Here is a 24,541-nt window from a genome sequence, read left to right on the forward strand (position 1 = left end):
GGTTGCTCCCTGGCCGGCCTGGGATTGAACCCGTGCTGCAAAGGCTGCAGACAGCTTCACAGGTTGTGTCTTAACCCGCTGTGCCACCAGGGAGAGGCCCACTTAAGATACTTTTACATTTTAAAAGATGTTCCCATGTAGGCAATATTCATTAAAATTAAAAAGAGTACTAGGCCCAGCAGTACCTTTCAGATAACCTCATCTCTTTCTCTGCCCCTATCTTAATGCTCCTTAAAAATTATTGATTTATTGCACTGAACTTGAAAGCGTGTTCCTTTTTCTTCTCACTCTATGTTATCCATGGGCATAGACAACTAGCTTTATCCTGACATGCTTTTCATGTTTCGATTTCCATCAAAACAAAGAGCAACAGATTTGACAGGCAGGACTGGGGAGGCGTCAAGCAAGGGAACACAGGAGACAGACTATTCTGAAGCGTCCAAGTTGAAAGTGGTCTCAGTGGGTAAAGAGACCAAAGACAGTATTTGCAGCTGTCAGCTTTGAACCACTAAGGAGCAAGTCATGGAGGAAGAGCCCAAAGATCTTCATGGAATTCCTCACAAATCATTGTTTGACTCTTTAAAATTTTCATGCGCTGGGAAGAAGGAGAAGAAGGAATTTCAGAATCAAGATGATCTGCCAATTTTCCAGAGAAGGTTAGAACTTGCTGTCACGGAGTCTATGCAAGTCAAAATCTGTGATACCTTCTGAACAAGCTGAGCTTAAAATTCATCTTTGAACTAGCTAGGATGAAGAGGATTTGTTTCAAGGTAATAGAAGAACAAGAATCTAAAGCGAACGTTTAACCCTCTCAGCGTTTAAGAACTTCAGAAATGCACCACTGGGGTGGGGCGGGGTGGTGGGGGAGGACTGGACGCCATGCACACCGACAGCCTCCTGACCGACTGCGGCTCGGGGCGCGCTCAGCGCTAGCTCCCGTCTGCAAACACCAGCAAGTAGTAAGGGGTGGTTTACAAAACATCACAGTCCAAACGCTGTGCCACTCAGTCCGACCTGCTCGTAGTGGTTCAGTGTTAATTTTAGTCTTTGTTTCGACCTTGTGCCAATTCACTCCAGCCTTCTGGTTGGAGGCTTCAGGGCACGAGCCACACGGCTGACCCTCAAGAGCCTGGCTCCCGCGCGCGGTTCCCATTTCACTTCCCCATTTTTATCAAAATGTACTGGCTCCCACCCTCCGCTTCGGGCTCTGCCCTGCTCATGAGACAACCAGGATGAGGTAACCCCACGCTGGTCAAAATCAGACTCTGTATGTGGGTATCAAGTAGGAGAGGAGGCAGAGGTTGTGAACGAAATTTTTATTTACACACCGTATCTAGAAGCAGATACATAAATTCTTATACAATTAATTTCCAAAAATGTGCAAGAAATTACTATAATTTGTTTACAAACCAAAACACATATTAAAATCAATGGACTTTGGATAATTCATTCTGTGGTGTTCTCAGTACAAATGGTACACACCTGATTTGAAACATACAGAAAAAGTGTAAACTACAGCAATCGGGATTGCAAGTATTAATTCCATGGCACTCCGACGACTATAAAATTTCTTTAACCCAACATGTATACTTATTACAAAATTCTATAAGAATTTTTCATCATCTCTGGACGTAGTTTGGATTACTTTTCAGAAACAGCATCGATGCATTCACCATGTTATGACTGATTAATAAAAAGGATGCTTATAAAAACCTTCTTTACAGGATTACAAAAGTATTAAAAGAAATCAAATTTGTGATTACTAGCGTACCAATACTTTATTTTAGAATTTTAAAGTTACATATGGAACTGGTGATTGTTCCTTATTAGAGTATTCAACAAAACTGACTATTGCTGGTAGTGTGATTTCTTTTTCAAATTAAGACTTCACATTCCATGAAAAGCTATTAAGATTTAAAATATATTATTTTGGATCATTCATAAAGCGAGAATCTCTCACACACAATGTGAAATGTACAGTGATTAAAATTGGCGTTTCTGAAAGCACTGTCAAGATGGAAATTGAGATTTGTAGCACTGACGGACATTGCATATAACCTATTTAAGATTTTAGTAACTTTCACCCTCTGTCAGAAATACTGGCTCAGAAGTTACAAGGTACACTCTGCTTTCTTTCCCACGTGCAATCACTTAGGCTTCTGGCACAAGATCTTCCACGTCAAGATGGATGCCTTATGTAGCTGGTTTCCTTAAACACTATTTTTAGTTCTATGACCATTTCCTGGGATATAATATTTTTGAACTTCTAAATTTTCATATTATTGCACCAAGTAGAAAGAGGACAGTTTTTTCTTAGAAAGAGAAAAGGTGAGCTATTTTTCAAGTACTTTCTATAGGTTTATTATTTATAAAAATGCATAATAGTGTCCTGGAAAGCCTAGACATAGCTTCTTGCCTCCATCAGATTTTGTGAGGAAGTATTTAACAAAAAAACAACAAAAAAAACCCCTCTGATTCATTAATTGTGACAAGAGAATGCAGTTTTCCTGCTTTCTTTTTCTTTGTAGAAATAAATTTGTAGAAACATCTATTTAAAAATTGCTTATGGGTTCACGTCCATCCCATTTAAGCCACCGTTCAATAAAATCCAGAAAGTTACTCAAATCATATCTAAACCAAACTTCATTTCTTTTCCCCGAGCCCCTGTTTAACCAGACTGTCTCAGAACCACATAAAGCCAACCTCCACGTGATGTTGCGCCACCTCCTCGACGCAGAAGCAGGGAACGGTGCGATACACCTTCGTTGGTAAAGAACTACTTGCCGAATGTTTCATTCAAATCAATACACATTGAAACCCTAGCAATTTCAAACTGGATTAGAATAGGTGGTTTTGAAGTGTTTTACATTACGAATACACAAAAGCAGGCTGAAAGATTGGCTTTCTGATTAGAACAGCATCAAGACTTGCATTCCACAAAATAAAAACACAAAGGACAGTTTTCAAAAGAGTAAAGGAAGATCAGCATCGTCTGAAGTTGGAACCAAATGGCTGGATCGTAAACACACGGGATCGGGAGGGAAACGCGGGGAGCAGGCTGTGCCCACCTAAGACGGGCTTCAGGGCAGTCCAAAGACCTCTGTGCACCAGGATCTCACAAAGATACACATAAATGCTTCTAGACACAGACAGAAGCCATTTCAACATTTATTAACAACGCACAGTGACTCTGTGACTATACCTGTCATCTAATGTAGATGCACAGGGGCTTTTAACTCACCCTAGATATATTCTAAATTGTTTAAAAATAAATAGTTTTGCAAAAAAATAGTTTAAATGTCTTGCATTAATTTGATAACAAGTTTACAACTCTGTAATAGTTTTTAATCCAAATAGCTTACAGTGAACACTTAAGTTATATTATTACGGTTTACTCCATACTCCATCTTATTAGGCGAAAACATGACAAAGAAAGGAGACTCTGTGACAAGGTACAATGGACTTTTCCACCAAGATCAAGTACCTTTCCCCCTTGGACTCACCACGCCCTAACTCGGTATTACGGCACGGTGCCTTTTCTGGGTAATCCCAACGGCGACCCTAAAAAAGAGGAAACAAGGGGACTACGGATATGATGAATGACAGAGCCATGAGGGGTGACTTGAACATCTCCACCCACGTTATCAAATGGCGAAGAGAGGAAAATTGAGCAACAAAGGAAGAAATGGTGTAAATTACACATTTCATCTGAGAGGGAAACATCTCCTCTAAAGCTGGAAACAGTCTTCAGGACGGGGCAATTCTAAAACACTACGCTGAAGAAGCACGCGGTCATCAACACTGACTTTTAAAACAAGTAAAAAATATCGGGGAGAACGCCCCCAGCCCCCCAACACCTGAATCAAAGAGAGAGAAGAACTAATGATGCCAATTTACTTCTCAGCTAAATTAAAAAGAAACAAGCAGAAAACCTATTTTTAAATGACAGTACATATGGCAGGCAGCGAGGCCTCCGTGTCTCACACATGGTGTTAATTAATACTTCTCTTACACGAGGCTCCACAATTTCCTTAACTCTTCAGCTCAAGTCACCAGTTTCTGTTTTCCTGGTAGGGGGACGGAAGGCTCACATCTAGCATATCTTAATAGAAACCACAGAAAAGAAAAAAAAAATATGCTCACAGAAATGTTTTCTTTCTATTCAAACCAGTTTAAAATTTTGTGTACGAACTTTGTGATATAAGAGAATCTACTCCATGTATGGAAATCAGTTCTAGATCAAATTCACCCAAGAAAATGTTGGCTAAGGTACAGAAATCACAGATAAAAATATTTTACCTAAAGAAAGTATAGGGAACACAAAAAATTACTATCACAGAAACGAAGATCCGCTAGTATTTCTTTAATAGTTCCAAGTTCCTAAGTCTTCATAGGTTATGCCCATTTGTATCAGTTTAGTGACAGAAAAAGGCAACAATTTCTAAGTTGGTGGTATGCTTCTATGACTTTTTAAAATGTAAGGCCATTTTTTAAACTAGACAAACTAGGAGATGAAAATGAAAGGCCACAGAGAAACCTGACTTTTCGCATCCATGAATCAGCACAACCTCAAACAGAATTTAGAGGGGAGTGTCGTGGAGGGCACGGTGTGGACCTGCGTTCCCTCACGTCACCCAAGATCATGTCAATTCACAGCTGTGCATAAATCCTTCCAAACAATGAGATTAAAAATCATTTTCAGAGTTAGGTGTAAATTTTGTACTTGATTGCACGGGTGTTTCGTGTAACGCTACTTTTGAACATGGGCCACTGAAAGGAACCACCACTGGTGTTCTGTGAGCTTCATTCCACTTTACTTAGGGTTGAACACACATGAAATGTGCTTTTAATGCATAAAAATCACAGTGGATAGCAGCAAAGGACTGGTGGGGGGGGGCGAGGGGACTCTGACCGCTCACACCGCGATGACTCGCACACGGATGAAGACAACTCACACCTCCGAGACCTCAGAGAACCGAAATGAAGCCAAGACACGGGCGCAGCGCCCGCCTCACACGCAGACTGAACTCACACGGCACGACGGGCTCTGACAGCGAGGAACGTCTGTAAACTGTGTTTCAACCTCCTCTTCCCACCCCACAGTGCAAGACACAGAGTTGTCACCCGCGCTCAGTAGTGCTTCTCCTGCAGATAATCCTTCATCTTGTTTGGCAAAGGCAGTTTCTGGATCAAGTCTATCCGGGTGTACTGGCGGATCACGAAGCGGCACAGGTACTGCAGGGAGCGCACCTGCATGAACCGCGACACCGGGTTGGTGAGTCTCACGGGGTAGGTGGCGGAGCCGGGCAGGCGCGACCGCGAGTAGCAGAACGCGCCGTTCTCGGAGTCCCTGATGGAGTGCTCGATGAGGTCCACGATGGACGTGTGTCCCTCCACGTCCGGCTGCTCGTAGAAGCTGAACCTGCCGTTGGAGTGCTCGATGCGCGTGTGCAGCGTCTTGCCGTGCGAGCGGAAGCTCAGGCTCAGCAGGTAGCGGTCGTCGGAGCTGTCGCGCACGAGGAAGGACCCGTCGGGCACGCTGGCCAGCTTCCCCTCCGCCTCCCAGCGCGTGATCGGGCCCCAGTACCAGCCCTGCTTCGCCAGCTTCTTCAGCTCCTCCGTGAGGCTGGTCACCACCATGGGGCCGCTGCTCTGCACCGAGTCGTACACCCGCGCCACGCCGGGGGCCGAGTTGGGGTCGAAATTCAGGTGGCAGCGCACGCTCTCGGCCACGTGGGCGTCCGGGCCGCCCAGCGCGCCGAAGTTCCTTTGGATCGGGTTGGTCTGCAGTGGAGGTAGCAACGGTGAGAGCGGGGGCGCGTCGTCGCGGCCCGCCCTGGGGCTCTGCAGCATCACCCCCGTGGAGCCGATCAGCAGGCCGTCCACCGACGGGTCCACGAAGATCTCCGGGGCCACGACCAGGTCCTGCTCGGCCGGACCCTCGTCCTCCGAGAAGGCGCCCCCGCCCCCGCGGGCCGGCGCGGCCGAGACCTCCATGGGGGAGGAGCCGTCCAGACAGTAGGGGCGCGGCCCGTCCAGGGGGAAGAGCCCCTCGTCCAAAGGCACGGTGTACTGAAGGTAGTCCTGAGGCACGAGTCCAATGACGACAGGCACGTGGTCTTCCAGGTGCAGGCGCAGGTCCCCGTTCTGCGGCTCGGCGCGCCGCCCGCCCGGGCTCTGCGCGGGGCCCCCGGGCTCGGGCTGCAGCTCGCCCAGGTCCCTGCGCACGCCGTTGAGGGCCGCGCCGGGGCCCGCCGCGTGCACCAGCGCCTTGACGCGCACCTCCATCTTGATGCACGTCTCCTCGGAGGCGGTGGGGCGCAGCGGCCACGGCGTGGGGCTGTAGTGGTGGCTGCGCAGCGAGGTGGAGCGGATGGGCCGCGGCGCGCGCGCGTCCTTGAAGACCACGGGCGCCGAGGCGCTGGAGAAGGCGTCCTCGTCCGCGGGGCCCCCGGGGGCCGCGCCGCCCTTGGCCTTCGGCTTCTGCTTGGCCGACAGCCGGCGCTTCAGCGTGCCCATGAGGCTCTCGCTCTTGGCCCGGCCCTTCGCGCCCCGCTCCTCCTCGCCGCCCACGTCGCAGCTGGCCACGTCCTTCCCATAGCAGCCCCCGAACAGGGGCTCCTCTTTCGCGAAATCACCGGCTAGTGACGGCGGTTGCACGACCATGAAATCTGTTTCTTCTTTACTTTTATTCAAGTTGAAAGATTTTCGGAAGGTTTTGAGACTGATTTTCTTCATTATGACTAGCGACCTAGTCCACGGGATCAAGTTCTCTCTGCAGTATTATCCTCCAACATCTGGAGAGGCTGCAATGCTGCATCTACTTATTTTCCCAGCTTCATTCACCTACTGGAGCCATTTTCTAAAAAAAAAAACAGAATAAAGAAGACCAAATTAAAAAAATAAAAACATCACATTAGAAAAAAATATTTCCACAAATAGCTTAATTTATAGCTGCTGAACCAGGCCAGAGAGTGTGTTCATGGCAAGTCTGACAAAAACGTGGCCCTTCCTCAACATGAAAAAGAGGATAAACAGCAACATACTTTGGCTGGCGCGCCTCTCCTTTAAGGAGACAACAGGTTCTGCGCCCGAAGCGACAGATCCCAATACCCAACCTCTCCTGCCTCGAGTAAGAGCCCCGGTGGATGCAGAGGGACATCTGAAATGGGAAACCACCATGCAGAGGAATTGAGCGGTTCTGTTGTATACTATTAAGATGAATTGCTAGGGCCTCCCCGGTGGCGCAGCGGTTGAGCGCTGGGTTGCGAAGCTGCCCGCAGCCTCTGCGGCGCCGGTTCGATCCCCGGCTGCTCCCCGGCCACCGGAGGAGGGTCCCACATGGCGCGCAGACCTCTCCTGCCGCCCGCTGCTCCCCTCAGCAGTGTCCTTCGGTCCTTCTGCCTGCTCTGCTCCCCGCTCTGGCTCTGGTGAATTCTCTCACCCTCCCGTGCTTCTGACTGTCCCCAGTGCATGTATAAACAAAAACAAAGAAAGAAAGAAAGAAAGAAAACATGCCTCTATTAAAAAAAAAAAAAAAAGATGAATTGCTAACCTGCCCTTAGAAAGAAGCCAATATGAAATATAAGTAAAATAATCTTTTCACCTGGGAATAACAGTATATATAAAATTATGCCAAAATGTAAAAGGTCAACACATATTAAAAAAAAGAATCAATTAGTAAGAGGCAATATCCTGCATCATAGAAATAAACAGTAAGAAAAATGAACAAATTGTTTCTGGTAAAAATGCGGGGAACGTGTCTGCGCCAAGTGAGCCTGTTGGTGGCCCTGACGGCTCTGTCCGCGCCCCAACGAGCCAGGCGGGTCTCTCTAGTCAAGCAGCCGACGCGACCGGTGACTCACCACCCCTCCCACACTCGGCAGGTACTACTGGCTTCCTAGCCATTTGCCTTGGCCAATAACTTCACTATCAGAGAGAACTTCTGAGTATAATTCTTCACAGTCACAGAAATGATACTTATTTGTCTTAATAGGCTAAAAATGATCAGCTAAGGACTAATAAAACCTTGGTTTAAGTGATAATTTCCTGGCTCACTGGCAAATGAATCCAATTTTGTCCACCAAAAAAACGGGCATCAACTCAGCGATTTAAAAAAACATAATTACCAACACCCATAAAATGAAAGGATGTGAATATAAGAGAAAACAAACACCTTTAGCCTCAATAAAAGGAACGCTGCAAAGAATTATTTACAATAATCAAAATCAGTTTTCTTAAAAAAAATATTTATTTATTTATGCATACAAGAGCTGGGGTGTGGGCCAGAGGTGCAGGGTGGGGGAGGGTGAGTCGATTCACCAGAGACAGAGCGGGGAGCAGAGCAGGCAGATCCACCGAGACACACTGCTGAGGGGAGCAGCAGGGAGACAGGAGAGGTCTGCTGCGCCATGTGGCCCGGGATTGAACTCGTGCCACAGTGGTTGCTGATAGCTTGATTGTGCTGAGACTTAATCCCTTGCGCCACCAGGGAGGCCCAAAAAAATCAGCGTCTTTGATAAACTAGATCAAAGGACCATCATGACCTTATACACTCTGTGGAGTGTCACACAACACCTCTCAAACCCAGCTTGACCTTAAGGGTCAGGGCAGTGAACTTTCTAGAAAAGGTGAAAAATATTAATTCAGTTTCTATTTTAATTATAAGACGTTTGAACTCTGTCCCTGGCTTATGCTAGTCCCTCCTCCTGACAAATGCTTTGCTCTTTCTCATCCATCTTTAAGGGAATTCTTTACAAAGAATATATACGTCCTCATGAAATCCGCTCTGGTCCCCCAGCCAGCAGGAAGTTCTCACCCCCTTTTCTGGACTCCAAATACTGTATCTTTTTATAGCATGTCACAGTATGACTTAAAAATTACTTGTTTTTTATTCTTTTCTTACTCTGATAGCTTCCCAACCAGATTGAACTTCTAGAGACCTTTCTTATTTATTTGTCTATTCCTAACCAGGAACTACTGGTTCTACTATGTACTGCTTGAATTTTCTGATACTACATAAATACTTCCCTTTTTTAAAAAGATTTATTAACACATACAGGAACTGGGGTACAGGCCAGAGATGTGGGGTGTGTGAGAGAGGATTCACCAGAGACAGAGTGGGGAGCAGAACAGGTGGACTGACTGATATACACTGCTGAGGGGAGCAGTGGGCAAGTCAGGCGAGATCTGCTGCACCAACTACATAAATACTTTTTTTTTTTTTAATAGAGGCATGTTTTATTTATTTGTTTGTTTGTTTGTTTGTTTTGTTTATACAAGCACTGGGTACAGTCAGAAGCGCGGGAGGGTGAGAGAATTCACCAGAGCCAGAGCGGGGAGCAGAGCAGGCAGAAGGACGAAGTACACTGCTGAGGGGAGCAGCGGGCGGCAGGAGAGGTCTGCGCGCCATGTGGGACCCTCCTCCGGTGGCCAGGGAGCAGCCGGGGATCGAACCGGGGCAACAGAGGCCGTGGGCAGCTTCGCAACCCAGCGCTCAACCGCTGCACCACCGGGGAGGCCCTACATAAATACTTCTTGACAAGTAACAGAAAGAGGAAAATCCTTAGTGAATAAACCACAAATCTGGCTAAATCTCCTCTCACGAAAACAAAGCTATCTTTCTCCTGTTAAAATCTAGAGTCATTATCACAAATGATCAAGGACTCGCGATTCCAAAGAGTCCACACGGACACACCTGCACACATGACACAGCATGCATTAAGGCAAAGGAAATTCTTCCAAATAAGTAACGAGAAAGAGGTAAACATATGAAATAATCCCCCCCTCAAATACTTAATACAACAGTTACCTAAGCACACCTAGAAATAAAAACTTGATTCCAGAAAGATGAGGTGAAAGTAGAGCTGGCCATGGCATTATTTATACAGGGACTAAACTGTCCTCAGGAACAAACATGTAAGATTGTACTAAGCATCCCATAAGGCACAAGTCAAAGACTGTCGTTTATGCTTCCAAGCTGTTTTTCACAGAGCCCTCTACCACCTGTCTCCCTCCATCTGTAAACTACTCTACAAGATCCAAGAGGAATTGAAGATGTTCCATGCAAAACCAAGAGATGACACCTGAGAGCTCCAGAACAGGTCAGAGAACAAAATGACAAACAGAGACAACTCTGTTCCGAGGCAGTAACTTGAAACACGACCAATGACTCAAAGTTGTTACGTCCAAATAGGCTGCAAACAGACACAGGAGAGGGTATGGCGAGTTCTGATCTGCTTTCTAGTTATACTCTAACCTGGTACATTTCTTTATCCACCATGACGATCAGCTCCTCAAAGGACTCGCGACCATAGACATGGCCGTCCTCAGAGAACACATGGTCAGTGGGGAGAACACCCCGGGTGTTCACGGAGCCCGGCGGCCCTTGCGCACACTCGGGGAAAGGCTGTGTGGACAGTGCAGACAGGAAGCAATAAACCAGGAATCTACTCAGCACCGGTGACAGACACCACGAAGGAAAGGAGGCAATCAGGGAACGCTTGGGCTCCTACTGTAGATTCCGTGAGCACTAAGACCCCCTCTCAGGCCTCCTGGTGAGCCAGTAAGACCAAGGCTGGCATGATAAGAAAGAGCCAGTCGTGCAAAGGAAGGGTGAGTCAGCGAGAACAACTTTCATGATTGTGCACGCGCAAAGGCCCTGAGCTGGGGAAACACCACGTGCGAACTCCGAGAAGCCCAAAGTGCCAAAAGTCTAGGGTGAGGAGGAGGCGGAGGAGGAGGAGGAGAAGGAGGAGGAGGAGGGTGGGGCACGGCTAAGCCGCTGATTCTCAGTGAAATGGGATGAAAGAAAAGGTTTCAAATACCAACACAGTACGGTGTCTACATGCACTTCCCAGTTTTTTTCTTTTTTTAACGATTTTGTTTATTTTTGCATAGACAAACTGGGGTGAGAGCCAGAGGTGTGGGGGAAGAGGTGAGAGGATTCACCAGAGACAGAGCGGGGAGCAGAACAGGCAGACTGACTGAAATCCACTGCTGAGGGGAGCGGCAGGGAGACAGGAGAGGTCTGCTGCGCCGTGTGGGTAGCTCCCTGGCTGGGGATGGAACTCCGGCCGTCAAGATGGGCCTTCACAGTGGTAGCACGGAGCCTTCACCCCGAGGCCGCCGGGGAGGCCCACGCTTCCTGTTTTGAGTGTGTACACCATCTCACGCATACACAACTCCACCAGGAATTAACTTTGATGACAAAATAAAAAATGTAAGATGCTAAATCAATCACTTGGAGCCATCTGTGCTCTAGGACAGCACGACCCAAGCTTCTCGAAGAGAACACAGATCGCCCCCATTTGTGTCGAGACTTCAGGTTTAACACGTAATCATCAGAGAGGCTCACACATGACACAACTGCATATGAAGGTTTTATTCATAAGTAATGTCCATTTCCAAGTAATTCTTCATAATGCCCTGGGTTTGTGATATCATTCTTTCCCTGGCCGGCCGGGAATCGAACGCGCGCTGAGGCTGCAGGCAGCTGCACAGCACAGCTCAGCGCTCAACCCCCTGCGCCACAGCCAGGGGGTGGTGGTGGTGGGGGGGGGGTTGTGATATCATTCTAATGACATTAAATAACATTCAACTTCAATTAGAAGTTATTGATTGAAACATGACACCCAGAACAACAGGGTCTATAAACCCATTTGGGTGTCCCAGTTATAACAGCCATTCCATTACAAATGTTTAAGCGCACACATGTGTGCGTGCGTGCACGCATGTGTACAAATAATGCAGCTAGGAATACATACAGACTCATCGTGGGGGTGGGTGGGAAACATCTGGAGTCCAAGTCAAATATTGTAAGCTCAGGTTTTAGGATTCCTAATTAAATTCCAAAAAGTAGGCAAATAAGATGAAGGTGAGGAATGATCCAGAACATGGAGTCACCAGCAGCCCTGCACAGAGAGAGTGCACTGGAGGCTCTGGGCAGCCTGAACGGAGGCAACAGCGCAGATTCCTCATCACACACTCCCCTCGTTCCCCAGGCCAATCAGCAAACTGCAAGAAGAGTAAAGCCCTGCGGGCGCTTCCACTTTACTCAGTGAGCATCATCAGTCTTCACCTCAGTTAGGGTGAGGCCCGCAGGCTGGCCCTGATGGGGGGGGGCTCCCCTCTTCCACTGTCCTTCCCCTGCCCTCTCCCCTGGGGGCTGGTGAGGGCCTGTGGTGCAGGCTGCAACCTCCCTCAAGTCTGTGCGCAACTTCCCTCTCCACAACACCTGCATTATTTCTGTACTCTTTTTCCCCAGCAGACAACAAAACCTATGTTGTGTTGTCTTTCTTTCCTTCCTTTCCTTAAATAATGCAAGATTTACAAATGCAGGGATTTTAAATCTGCTTTATTCACAGATGTCTCCAAAGCTTCCGGACAGTACTAAGAGTACATGGGAGCCCAGCACTTTCCTGAGAAAATTCAGATGTTCAAATCTAATCAGGCACGGTGATCACACACCTACTCACCGCTTCACACCACACTTTACCATCATTTAGGGTAAAGACGTAAACGCCTTCACGGGCGGGGAAGGTCCTGCTTCCCCTGGTCATGTCTGCTCCATTCACTGATATTCTTCCTCAACACAGAACTTTTTAACATACTTCTCCTTTGATGTGTTTTTCATTCTCTTGGACTAATTCCTTTACATATCACGCCACCTGAGCATTCCCAGGGAACCACACCCCACTCTTCCTGACTGGGAGAACCCCCCAATTACACAGCCCCAGAACACAGCAAGTTTCTCCTGCCCAGGATTTCCAGCTGGGAAACACACTTAGATTTGCCATAAAACCTAATTAACACCTATCACCCCAGCAGATTACAGCCTACACAAAAGCACAGACTATCTCAGGTGTTCCTCAACATTTTATCTCAGCACCCACTTTGTACCTGCCCCAAAGGACTCCAGGAAGGGACTCAGTCGACATCTGGTGATTACCGTGTGGGAGAGGAACGACAGCCCTGCTCCAAGGGCCAGGCAACTCGCCCCCGCCCCACAGAGACTGTACCTGATGCTGAGGTCTTCACTTTTAAATTAACCTCATTAAATTTGGGGTACGAATGGTTCTGCTTCTTTATTTTCACAGAAAATAAAGAGACTGATGATCACAGCTAAAGTACTTGGCAATTGTTTACTTGATATTATTCCCTTTCAACTATTAGTCCATATGCAACTTAATACTAACATTAAATAAACAAAAGTCAATTCTAGACATTAGAAACTATAAAAAGTTCTATTGAGCCATACGGTCTTTTATCTCTTCCCTTCATTTTCCAGGCAGAGATTACTCTGGAATTTTTAAGAGTATCTGTTTTTCTGTTTGCACTTCCAAAAATATATGCCATCTTTTTATAGGATTACCATCTGTTTCATTATGCCTAAGTAAATGTTCTGAATTAGTTTTACTGCTTTTCTAATTGTAAAATTTTAAATTTACACATCCTTGAGAATGTGTGTAAAGGTTCAAGGAAGAGGTTTTCGGCATGAGTACTTTATCCATACGTGCAGGAGAAGGTAACATCTTCAAATAACCACCTTCTAAGGGAAGGATTAGAGGCAGTCATGCCTGTCACTGTAGCACCAAAGAAAAAGTATAAAGACAGCACTGGACAATGACTTAATCTTCAATGAATGAAATAGCTTTACTAGTCACATTTTATAAGTGAGGAAGCTGGATCGCAGAGATTAAAAATTACCCAACAAAGTTATGCAAAATGAAACAGCAGATTCAGAATGTGGATGTGAGACCAGAGTTCACATTCTTTTCCTTGTGACAAGCTGCCCAAACTTTCTGGTTTCAGGGACTCCTTTATACTCTTAAAAATGACTGAAAACCGGGCCTCCCCAGTGGTGCAGCGGTTGAGCGCTGGGCTGCGAAGCTGCCCTGCAGCCTCTGCAGCACCAGTTCGATCCCCGGCCCTCGGGTGAGGGTCCCACATGGCGCACAGACCTCTCCTGCTGCCCGCTGCTCCCCTCAGCAGTGTGTTTCAGTCAGTCTGCCTGTTCTGTTCCCCGCTCTGTCTCTGGTGAATTCTCTCACCCTCCCACGCTTCTGACTGTACCCAGTGCTTGTATAAATAAATAAATAAATCTTAAAAAAAAGACTGTAAACCACAAAAGATTTTGTCTACGTGGATTGTATCTATTGAAATGTACCCTACTAGAAATTAAAATTGAGTTTTAAAAATATTTAATCATTAATTCATTCTAAAATGGCAATATAGGGCCTCCCGGGTGGCACAAGGGGTTAAGACGCAACCTGTGAGGCGGTCTGCAGCGACTGCAGCATGAGTTCTATCCCCAGCCAGGGGGCTACCCACATGGCACAGCAGACCTCTCCTGTCTCACCAGCTGCTCCCCTCAGCAGTGTGTTTCAGTAGATCTGCCTGTTCTGTTCCCCACTCTGTCTCTGGTGAGTCCTCTCCCCCCCCCACATCTCTGGCCTGTACCCCAGTTCTTGTGTGCATAAATAAGTCAATCTTTAAAAAATAAATAAATAAAATGGCAATATATTAATTATAGGCTAACAAATAATATTTTTATGAAACCATTTTCACAAACCACAAAAATTCAGTAGGAGAAGTGGTACTGTTATTACATTACTGTAAATCTCTTTTCTGTCTGACTAAGACAGCTGGGTTCTCCTATTTGCTTCTGCATTCAATCTGTTCTTTGTTAAAAGTTCAAGATCAAGGCCTCCCTGGTGGCGCATGGGGTTAAGACTCAACCTATGAAGCTGTCTGCAATCTCTGCAGCACGAGTTCAATCCCCGGCCAGGGAGCTACCCACATGGCACAGCAGACCTCTCCTCTCTCCCCACTGCTCCCCTCGGCAGTGTATTTCAGTCAGCCTGCCAGTTCTCTTCCTCACTCTGTCTCTGGTGAATCCTCTCACCCCCCCTCCCCCACCACTTCTGGCCTGTACCCCAGCTCTTGTATGCATAAATAATCTTAAAAAGAAAAAAGTTCAAGAAGAAAATCCAGCCTCCTATATTTAACAAGCTTTTATTTTTTTTTAAAGATTTTTTTTATTTATGCATACAAGAACTGGGGTACAGGCCAGAGGTGCGGGGGGGGGGGGGCGGTGAGAGGATTCACCAGAGGCAGAGTGGGGAACAGAACAGGCAGAGTGATGAAACACACTGCTGAGGGGAGCAGCAGGTGCGGCAGGAGAGGTCTGCTGCGCCATGTGGGTAGCTCCCTGGCCGGGGATTGAGCTCGTGCTGCAGTGGCTACGGACAGCTTCATAGGTTGAGTCTTAACCCCTTGAGCCACCAGGGAGGCACCTATTTAACAAGCTTTTTGTGTAACTACATATAGTCTCCCGTAATACTATACCAAAACTCCACAAGTGAATTTCTTAAAAATTAGCTACACCATAAAGCCAGAACCATATCAAGATTTTTTACCCTCGATTAATTCACACTGAATATGCTTGCATATTGAATGAATCGTTTATGCATGTTATTTTATCAACTCTAATCTCATCAAAAAAAGTCTTTACATACCAGGAGCGGTCATGTAATAATAGATGAATGTTTTCCACAATTCTAGCCTTTGCCAAAAAGTTTGAATTTTACCATTATCACATCACTCAGTTGTTGTCACTGAAGTGACAGGCTCACTTTGATCATTTATTACAAAGTATCATTAAAAACCCAGGTTAAGTAACCACAGCTTGTCCATCAATTGCTCTTTTAGGTCAAAGTGGTATTTCATGGGAAACGTGGCTAGTTCAGCTAGCCACTCTAACAAGGGTGAAAAACACCTCCTTTGAGACCTACTCTGTTCTTAGTATGTAGCTGAAAGTGCTTTTTTCACACATTTCATCAGAAGATGTATACTCAAGATCAAAATGTAATAAAAAATTTTTACACTTGCATCAGCAACACCCTTAAATGTAACTGGAATTATTCTTTTTGGACCCTAAGTACATGGAGGTAAAGAATCACTAATATGAATATTTCAAAGTCCAAGCCACTGCCTAGTTCATGGCAAGGAACCATCAATTTTATCCAGCATTGCTTCTGCACTATCAGTGCAAATGGCAATACAGTGAAAAAGGCAAATGTTTGTGTAAAGGGACCCGCAGAGCACACACTTTGAGAACTGCTCGCATAAATGATCTGTAAAGACAGTACGACGGGAAAAAGAGAAAGCACGTAATGTGAGTGAAGCACCCATATAAACCCTCAACAAGAAAAGGAGTTTTTCTGCTATAAATGTCTCTCTGTAAACTGAAGGTTGCACTGTCCGTTTCTAAGCAAGTTTCTCAGCAGCCAGTTCATACCTTTCCGTTTCAGTTCCTCGGGTTCCACTCTACGACGGCTGACTGTCAGCACTACAATTTCATTATAAAAGGAAATCTTTGTTAAAAAAGGAAAAAGAAAGAACAGATACTAAAAACCTTCCAAAAAGGAGAGAAAGGTAATTTTAAAATGAGGGCAATAGCAAGTATAATATATGACAGAATTTAGGTTCCAATGTTTGTTATGCCAAAAAATGATGGGGATAAACACAACTATTAGAAGAAAAAAATTTCTGGTTTAAAAGAGTCTCCTCTTATTCTACTGAAACAACACTAAATCCAGTAGTCTCCAAGTTTTGAAATACCATAAAATCTCTATTTGCCATCACTTTCCACTGTCCTCCAGTTCAGGATGCCTGTGATTTTCTAAATGCTGTCAGCTGAATGACATACAGTGGCATCCTACTTGAGATCAGGAATGTCAGCAGACTCAGTCACATGTTATATTCCCAGTACCTAGATTACTCTTGGCTGGTCTAAACTTTTCTGAATTTCACTTGAGGGCATTATTTCAACATGAAAGCAATATTTAAAAAAAAAAATTCTTCCTACAAAAACAAATAATTAATTTATAAACACTAAAGATACAGATGACTGAAAAATTTTCTGTGGAAATGGGCACAGACAAAACCACTCTAAAGATTACGAATGGACCCTGGAAACCACCTCCCCCCCCAAAAAAAAAGATTACGAATAGGGCCTCCCCTGGTGGCGCAGGCTGCTGAGCACAGCGCTGTGAAGCTGCCTGCAGCTTCTGCAGTGTGGGTCTGATGCCAGCCGGCCGGCGAGAATCCCACATGACGTGGCAGACCTCCCTGCCGCGCCCGCTGCTCCCCTCAGCAGTGTATTTCGTCAGTCTGCCTGTTCTGTTCCCCACTCTGTCTCTGGTGAATCCTCTCACCCTCCCGCGCATCTGACCTGTACCCCACTTCTGAAATAAATAAATTAATTTAAAAAAATAAAGATTAGGAATGTGTTACATAGGAGAAATAAAAACTAGGCCTTTGACGAAGATTGCTTGGCAAATATGATTAACTTCTAATTCTACTTAAAAGTGCCAAATCTAGAAATCACAGATGATGCATTATGTAAGGACCGAGATTACATAATTCAGATTGACAGAGTTCAATGGATATATAAACATTGGTACTTCATTTACTTTTTTTCACTTAGAACAAAATATTTGCAAGTACATGAGTCCATACATCAATAGTCTGACAAAGAACAATCCTAATTTTTTTGTGAAAAAAACTCCTATAACAGAAAAGAATGAAAAAAAGACACACCAGCAATAAGAGAGCTAGGATAACAATAGTAATATAAGACAGTTATGGAAGACAGACAAAGAGAGTTGGTCAGATAAAACAAAAGGCACATGACACAAGGGATAATCTATAAAGATAAACCTGGCAATCATCTTTATACACAAAGCCTAAGAAAAGGAAATAAACAAAAATGAAGAATGCAGCAGATTTAAGTAACATCATTACTCTTTCTATTTAGCTATATGGGATTCCATGGTTCTAAAAAGTGAGACTCTCCTGTTCAAGAACTCATGGAGTAGTTATTACTACATGTGACAATATATTAAGCAACAACAGTGAAAACTTCAGTAGATTTTAAAAATCAGAACATTCTTATTAAATTATCTCAAGATAATAAAACCGTATAGAAAAAAAAAACAGAAAAATTAAATGAGAGAGGAAGAAAACAGATCCACGGGGTCAATAAGCACCCCAAATGATTCTCAATCCACTCACCACACAAAGGTGGTCAAAGGATTTGGGGGCTCTGGGTGCTGTTCCTGATCTCCACCATGGCATGCTTACAAGATTGCATGTAATGTGCATTCATTAAAACTCAACCAACTGTACATTAGAAGGGTGGGTTTCACTGTATGTAAATTGTATCTCAACTATAAAAAAAAAAAAATCACTAAAACGGAAATTCAAAACAAAACAAGATAACACCTTTCAGAGTTTGAAAAAGTGAAATACATACAGTATTGGCAAGGGTATGGAAAACTGGGTTCTCTAAGGAAGTGCAAACTGGTGCAATTTGTGGGGGATTATTTGAAAATATTTATCAAAATTTTAAATTTGCATATGTTTTAAACAAGTAATTATGCTATTAGAAATTTGTCTTCTGGACACACAGGCATGCAAAAATAAGGACATATGGAAAACAATATTCCCTTAAAAAAAAAAAAAAGGCTAATTTTACTTGTTCGTTTACTCAGTACTGGTCTACTGCTGGTAACTACAGGTCAACTATCAGCCTGACATGCAAGAGACCTTGGGGCAAGCCTTCTGAATGTGTGGCACCTCACTGAATACTCATGACCCTGGAAACTTGGTACTATGCAGGAGGCAGTACAACAGCAGGACACTTTCATCTAGAATCAAAACACCTGAGTTCAGGTACATCCAGCTCCCCCATTTAACAGCTGTGTGATTTCAGAAACTACAGTGTCTACCACTGAAGTTAGTTGTGAGAGGTTCAAGTGTGTTAATATATGTTTGTTCAATAATACCTGAGTAGCATGTGTGAGGCTGTGTGGGTGATTGTGGCTAACAGGAGTAAGAGCAGTGAGATCCCCACTGCACGGAGAGCAGGCATTTGTCTAAGATCACACAACTGAATCCACAGAATGAGCCCTCTTAGCCACTACACAGGCCTCTTTACTGCATAATTTGTGGCAAAAATGTGGACTTAACCTAATATCTGGAAATAATACACATCAAAAATCAATGGACTAGTTTAATAAATTGTAATTCATGAATATTATGTAGATAAAGAGGTGAAAGTTAGATGGAAAAATGCAAACTAAAAGCAAGTGCAAATGTGATGTCATTTGTGTACATACATAGTTTCTGTCTAAATACCTAAATGTCTCCAAAAACACCCAAATATTGGTGATTACAGCTCTAGTGAACAGAACAAGGGATCAGGAAACCCAGCAGACTTAAGATTTTCTCTAGTCAGGCTCTCTGTAACCACTGAGCAATCTAGGGAAAACAACGTTGTTTCAGCCACCTGGGATGTTGTAGGGTAAAGAAAATGTCAGGCTTTTCTGCCCTTCCGCCATCAGGATAGATGATGGATCCTTGTCCTGAATGCATGTCTGATGGCGGGCACCTGGAATAGGGTGTGGGCATAGGTAGATGGGATTCAGCTGAGCTGAGACTGTGCTTTTAAGGGCGGCGTCACGGGGACGCCAGCAGCAGCAGAAGCCGAAGCAGCAGAAGCCGAAAGAGAAGCCGAGAAAGAAGTAGCAGAAGCCGAGAGAGAAGCAGAGAAGGCTGTAGAGCCCAGATAGAGTGAAGACTTGCTGGGGGCTGGGAGGCCTGCCAGCCATATGCCTGGTGAACCCCAATAAAAGACCTGCAAAAAACCCACTGAGGACTCTGACTCCTCCTTTATCCAGTCTGCATGGGATCAGAAAACCTGCACTGTGGCCATTCCTGCCTTTACAGATGTGAAAAGCAGGAATCTGATGCCCTCGGGGGCAAAGATCTCAACTACTTTCCTTAAGCCATCTCCCACACCCCCCTCTGCTGTCCCCCCCTTGTTCCCAGTGTCAACTCTCCTGTGGCAGTTTTCCCCTTTCCACCTCGTCTCACCCCACTTTCCTAGAGATCACATTTCAGTGTTATAGTCCCTCTTTTTTTTTTAATATATTTTTAAAGGATTTATTTATTTATTTATACAAGCACTGGGTACAGTCAGAAGCGCTGGAGGGTGAGAGAATTCACCAGAGCCAGAGCGGGGAGCAGAGCAGGCAGAAGGACCGAAGGACACTGCTGAGGGGAGCAGCGGGCGGCAGGAGAGGTCTGCGCGCCATGTGGGACCCTCCTCCGGTGGCCGGGAGCAGTCGGGGATTGAACTGGTGCTGCAGAGGCTGCGGGCAGCTTCGCAACCCAGCACTCAACCGCTGCGCCACGGGGAGGCCCACAGTCCCTCTTCAAACACAACTCAGCCTTCGGGTGGCATGGCTCTGCTCCCTCTGCACCTGAGGAGTAAATGCTGCTCCACCCAAATCCAAACATCCGCTGACCCTGGCACCTCCTCGTCCACACCACCCAACAAGTGGTTCTCAAATCTCCTTAACTTCTGCCAGCTCACTGCTCAGCTCCTGCCTCACTTTATCACTCCAGGTCACATCCTTGTGTTGACATCCATCCACTGGGCACATCCAGAGGAGGAGACAGCTCCCGGTAAAAACACAAGGTTGATCCTCGGAGGCCTTCAGCTCCAGTGGGGAATGCGAGTACACAGACGTGTGCAGAAGCCAGAATGCCATCCTACCCTGGGTCAGAGACACCTCATTCACACCAGGAGAACGAGAAGCAGTTTTCTGGGATTCCATTAAAAAAAACTTCCCAGAATACATAAGAGGAAGCCAAGCCGCAGCGCAGCAGAGAGAAACCGCAGGCAGGTAGCTGACAAAGGACTGGTGCCCAGGAAATACATAGAGAACTCTGACAACGGAGTCAGACCAATAACCCATTTCTTTCCATGGGAAAAAGAGACTTTTTACCAAATATCTAAGTGACTAACAAGCACATGAAAAGGTGCTTAATAGTACTAGTCATGAGGAAAATTAAAAAATAAATAAAACCCGCAGGGAAAAAAAGACCTAGTATTAGCAAGAATGTAGAGAAACTGCCACCTCCCGTCCGCTGCTGGTGGGGATGGAAAAGTGGTGTGAGCGCGGGGCTAGGCACACCCGCATTTCTGAGCGGGCAGGACATGCAGACCCTGAGCACCTAAGGGCCACTCCCTCCACGCACACAGGCCCTCCTCTCTCAGCTTCGGCGCCAGGCTTTTCCCCTTCCAGGGGGGCCTGGTTCCTGTTTTTAGTTTAGTCCTGTCAGTCTTCCTTCACGGTTAGCCTCTTGTATCAGTTTATGAAATCCAACCAACAACAGAACCATGTATTTTTGTATAAAAGCCCTGCAGTTGAGCTTTTCAGTTAATCCAATATGCTAAATTCATGTACCTGGTTAATCAAAAATTGACCTGTGTGATAGATGGGATTAATTTGTATTTTTCCATACGGATAACCGATAAGCTCACGCATTCACAGAAAAATAATGACCCTCATAAGAATCAAGGAAATGCAAATTATAGTAATGATGCTTCACAAGTCAAATCAGCAAAGATTTCCCTCCATGATGAGAGCTAATACTTGAAAATGGATAAAAGCAGTTGTAAACAACATTAACTTGGCTACATGCAACTCCTAAAAACATCCAGTCTTTGATCCAATAATAGTGTTTTATGAATATTAAAGAATATAGAACCAAAGCATAACAATGTCCCTTGCATAATAAATGATAAAAAAAGATCTTAATTTTAAAAATCAGAAATATTCTTATTTCTGAATGAGAACTGTAAACAAAATTCTGGCACAACTACACTATGAAACTTTACAGAACCACCAAAATGTTATAAATAACATAGGGGAAAAGCTCATATTGTTCATTTGTTAACTGTGAAAACACAGGAAACAAAATCCTATGGAAATCATGGTCTCGGTTACGCAGAGAATAGGGAGGGGACAGAGTGGACCAGAAAGAAATACAGCAGAACTGTCAACTGAACTCAGAATTCTTTATAAATTATTTTAAAAATACTCAATAATGAAGAGTATTTTTTAAGAAAAAAAAAAATATGTAAACTTGTTTGTTCTTATGTTACTTTTCAAAGGGAACGGCTGAGAAAATCCATCAGATTAAAGCAACATGCCAGGCCCTTTCCTGGCTGCCAGTTACACCATCACTGGCAAGCAAAAAAAATGCATTAATAGATAAAAATATTGTATTATTTTTATTAGAACCTAGGAACTCTCCTCCTTCTCTTACCCAAAGTAATTTTCTGCCAATCTGGCAATAAATTTTGACTGGCCTGAAACACTCAGGCTAAATGACAAGCGCAATAAGCCCACCAGCTTGTGAGTGACCCGCGCCCCGGCCTGGCGCGCTTCCCACTGCTAATCGCTGCCGTCCCCGAACCAATGCCCGCACCTCCCTCCCACTCCACTCTGCACAACCACAACACTGGTCAACTCCACCTCCGCAGTCACACCTGTACCCTCGCAGGGGATGTGGCTGGAGAAAACCAGAACCTGGAGGCCACGCTCCTGGAAAGCAAACCGCTGCTCTCACACGTTCCTCGCCAACCAACCCACATTTCACACACCCGAGACGCTGGCCGTCGTCAACCTCGGCGGGTGTCTGGCTTCCTCCTTCACTGGGCAAACTCAGGAAATCAGAAGAAAACTGGAACGCGCCCATCTGTGTGTTTCCACGTCTGCACCCACCCTGTTCCCAGTCTCCATCACCTTTCTGAAGGCACCCTCCCCACGTGGACTCCATCTCTTCCACCTCCCCACAACTTCCCCACGGCTGATCACTGCTCACATCACACACCAACCCATAAATGACCCCACTCTCCCCACCTGCTCAGGGCCATCTCTTTAATGCCCTTTGCAGGGAAACACCACGGAAGAATCATGAATACGCCTACAATAATTCCCTTTCTCGCGTGTTCTCTTAAACCCAGACCAGAAACCTGCTCGACTACCCTGCACAGAAGGTGCTCTTGGCAAGGTCATGACAATGCCACGCAGCACATCCAGTGCCCGCCTGCAGGCCTCCTCTTACATGACTATCAGCAGGCTGCTTTCCACCCATCCCTCAGGGCTGGCGCACCCCAGCTCTCAGACTTGGGTCACTTCCCCATCTACACCCACACCCCTCTGCGGCTCACATTCTCAGGCCTTAAAGAGCATCACAATGTCATCCACCTCCAAATTCGCCTCTTTATTTAGCCTAGTTATAGTTAACTTCCTTCCTCACTCTGCTGCCACACTGTTTTAGAGATAGCTGAGACTCAGCAAGTTCAAAACTAAACTGGATCTCCCCTAGGCCACCCAACACCCGCCCTACCGGCGGTCCTCACACTCATGGGTGGCTGCTCCATTCTTCCAACTGCTTGGATCAAATCACTGATATCATCTGTGGCACACACACTCTCTCCACACCCAAATAGCCACAAAACCCCAATCTCAGCTATTTTCAACTATACAGAGAATCCAATCACCTTTCGTCAAGCTATCCGCAGCCACTCAGGACGAGTTCAGGCCCCAGCCAGGGAGCTACCCACATGGCACACCAGACCTCTCCTGTCTCCCCGCTGCTTCCCTCAGCAGTGTATTTCAGTCACTCTGCCTGTTCTGCTCCCCACTCTGTCTCTGGTGAGTCCTCTCACCCCCAACCCACACCTCTGGCCTGTACCCCAGTTCTTGTATAATAAATAAATCTTTTTTAAAAAAAAAGAAAAATGGAATTAAAGTTTCCAAATACTTCAAAATTAAATTAACTTATAACTATGGCAAAAACTTGTTTTTGTTTTTAAATTTGCAAGGATTAGCTGTCACTTTAGCAAGTCACAGACACAAGAACAGGGCAGCACCAAGTTTGCTTCATGCCCCTGAATCTTCTGAGTCTGAGTTTCCCACAAAAAATAGAGAGGCTGGTCTCCAGAGCACCTTAGCCCTGAAAGTACCCATTTCAATGAAAACAAAAATAAGAAGACACTAGAAATTTTAGCTGCACAGAACTTTTATGTGCGCATTTCGAAGCAGCTTTTTGCATGACTGTGTGTCAATGTTATCACTAAATTAAGAAATAAATGTTCATAAATAGAAGCATTTTAAAATGTTCATGGAGCTGAGTTGCTAGAATTGATTAATGAAATAAACTTACTCCTTAATCTCTGTGTTCACATTTAAACATGTGCATTTTTTAAACATTTACTTTATTTATGCATACAAGAACTGGGGTGGGGCCTCCCCTGGTGGCGCAGCAGTTGAGCGCTGGGTTGCGAAGAAGCTGCCCGCAGCCTCTGCAGCACTGGTTCGATACCTGGCCGCCAGCGAGGGTCCCGCATGGCGCACAGACCTCTCCTGCTGCCCGCTGCTCCCCTCAGCAGTGTGCTTCGTCGGTCTGCCTGTTCTGCTCCCCGCTCTGGCTCTGGTGAATTCTCTCACCCTCCCACACTTCTGACTGTACCCAGTGCTTATATAAATAAATAAATAAATCTTAAAAAAAAGAACTGGGGTGTAGGCCAGAGGTGGGGGAGGTGGGGGAGAAGAGGGTGAGAGGATTCACCAGAGACAGAGTGGGGAGCAGAAGAGGCAGATCCACTGAAATCCAC

At 45.4% G+C, this 24,541-nt stretch overlaps 1 protein-coding gene across 5 annotated transcripts in view; it reads right to left on the reverse strand.

Annotated features, from left to right (window-relative positions):
• Positions 1-1,271: 1,271 nt before the first annotated feature.
• Positions 1,272-24,541, reverse strand: part of SOCS6 (suppressor of cytokine signaling 6) — a 33,362-nt gene continuing 10,092 nt past the window's right edge. For 4 of the 5 annotated variants that reach the window (XM_054693991.1, XM_037508414.2, XM_054693992.1 and 1 more), the window contains exon 2: positions 1,272-6,862. In XM_054693991.1, the coding sequence (XP_054549966.1) occupies positions 5,131-6,738 (1,608 nt within the window). In that variant the 5' untranslated portion in view covers positions 6,739-6,862 and the 3' untranslated portion in view covers positions 1,272-5,130. Of the gene's footprint in view, positions 6,863-16,300; positions 16,516-24,541 lie in introns of those variants that run through there. The other variant, XM_037508413.2, reaches the window with a different exon arrangement.

The sequence above is a fragment of the Talpa occidentalis genome, unplaced genomic scaffold (assembly GCF_014898055.3).
Source record: "Talpa occidentalis isolate TD23 unplaced genomic scaffold, MPIMG_talOcc4v2.1 talOcc4.13, whole genome shotgun sequence".
Taxonomy (NCBI): domain Eukaryota; kingdom Metazoa; phylum Chordata; class Mammalia; order Eulipotyphla; family Talpidae; genus Talpa; species Talpa occidentalis.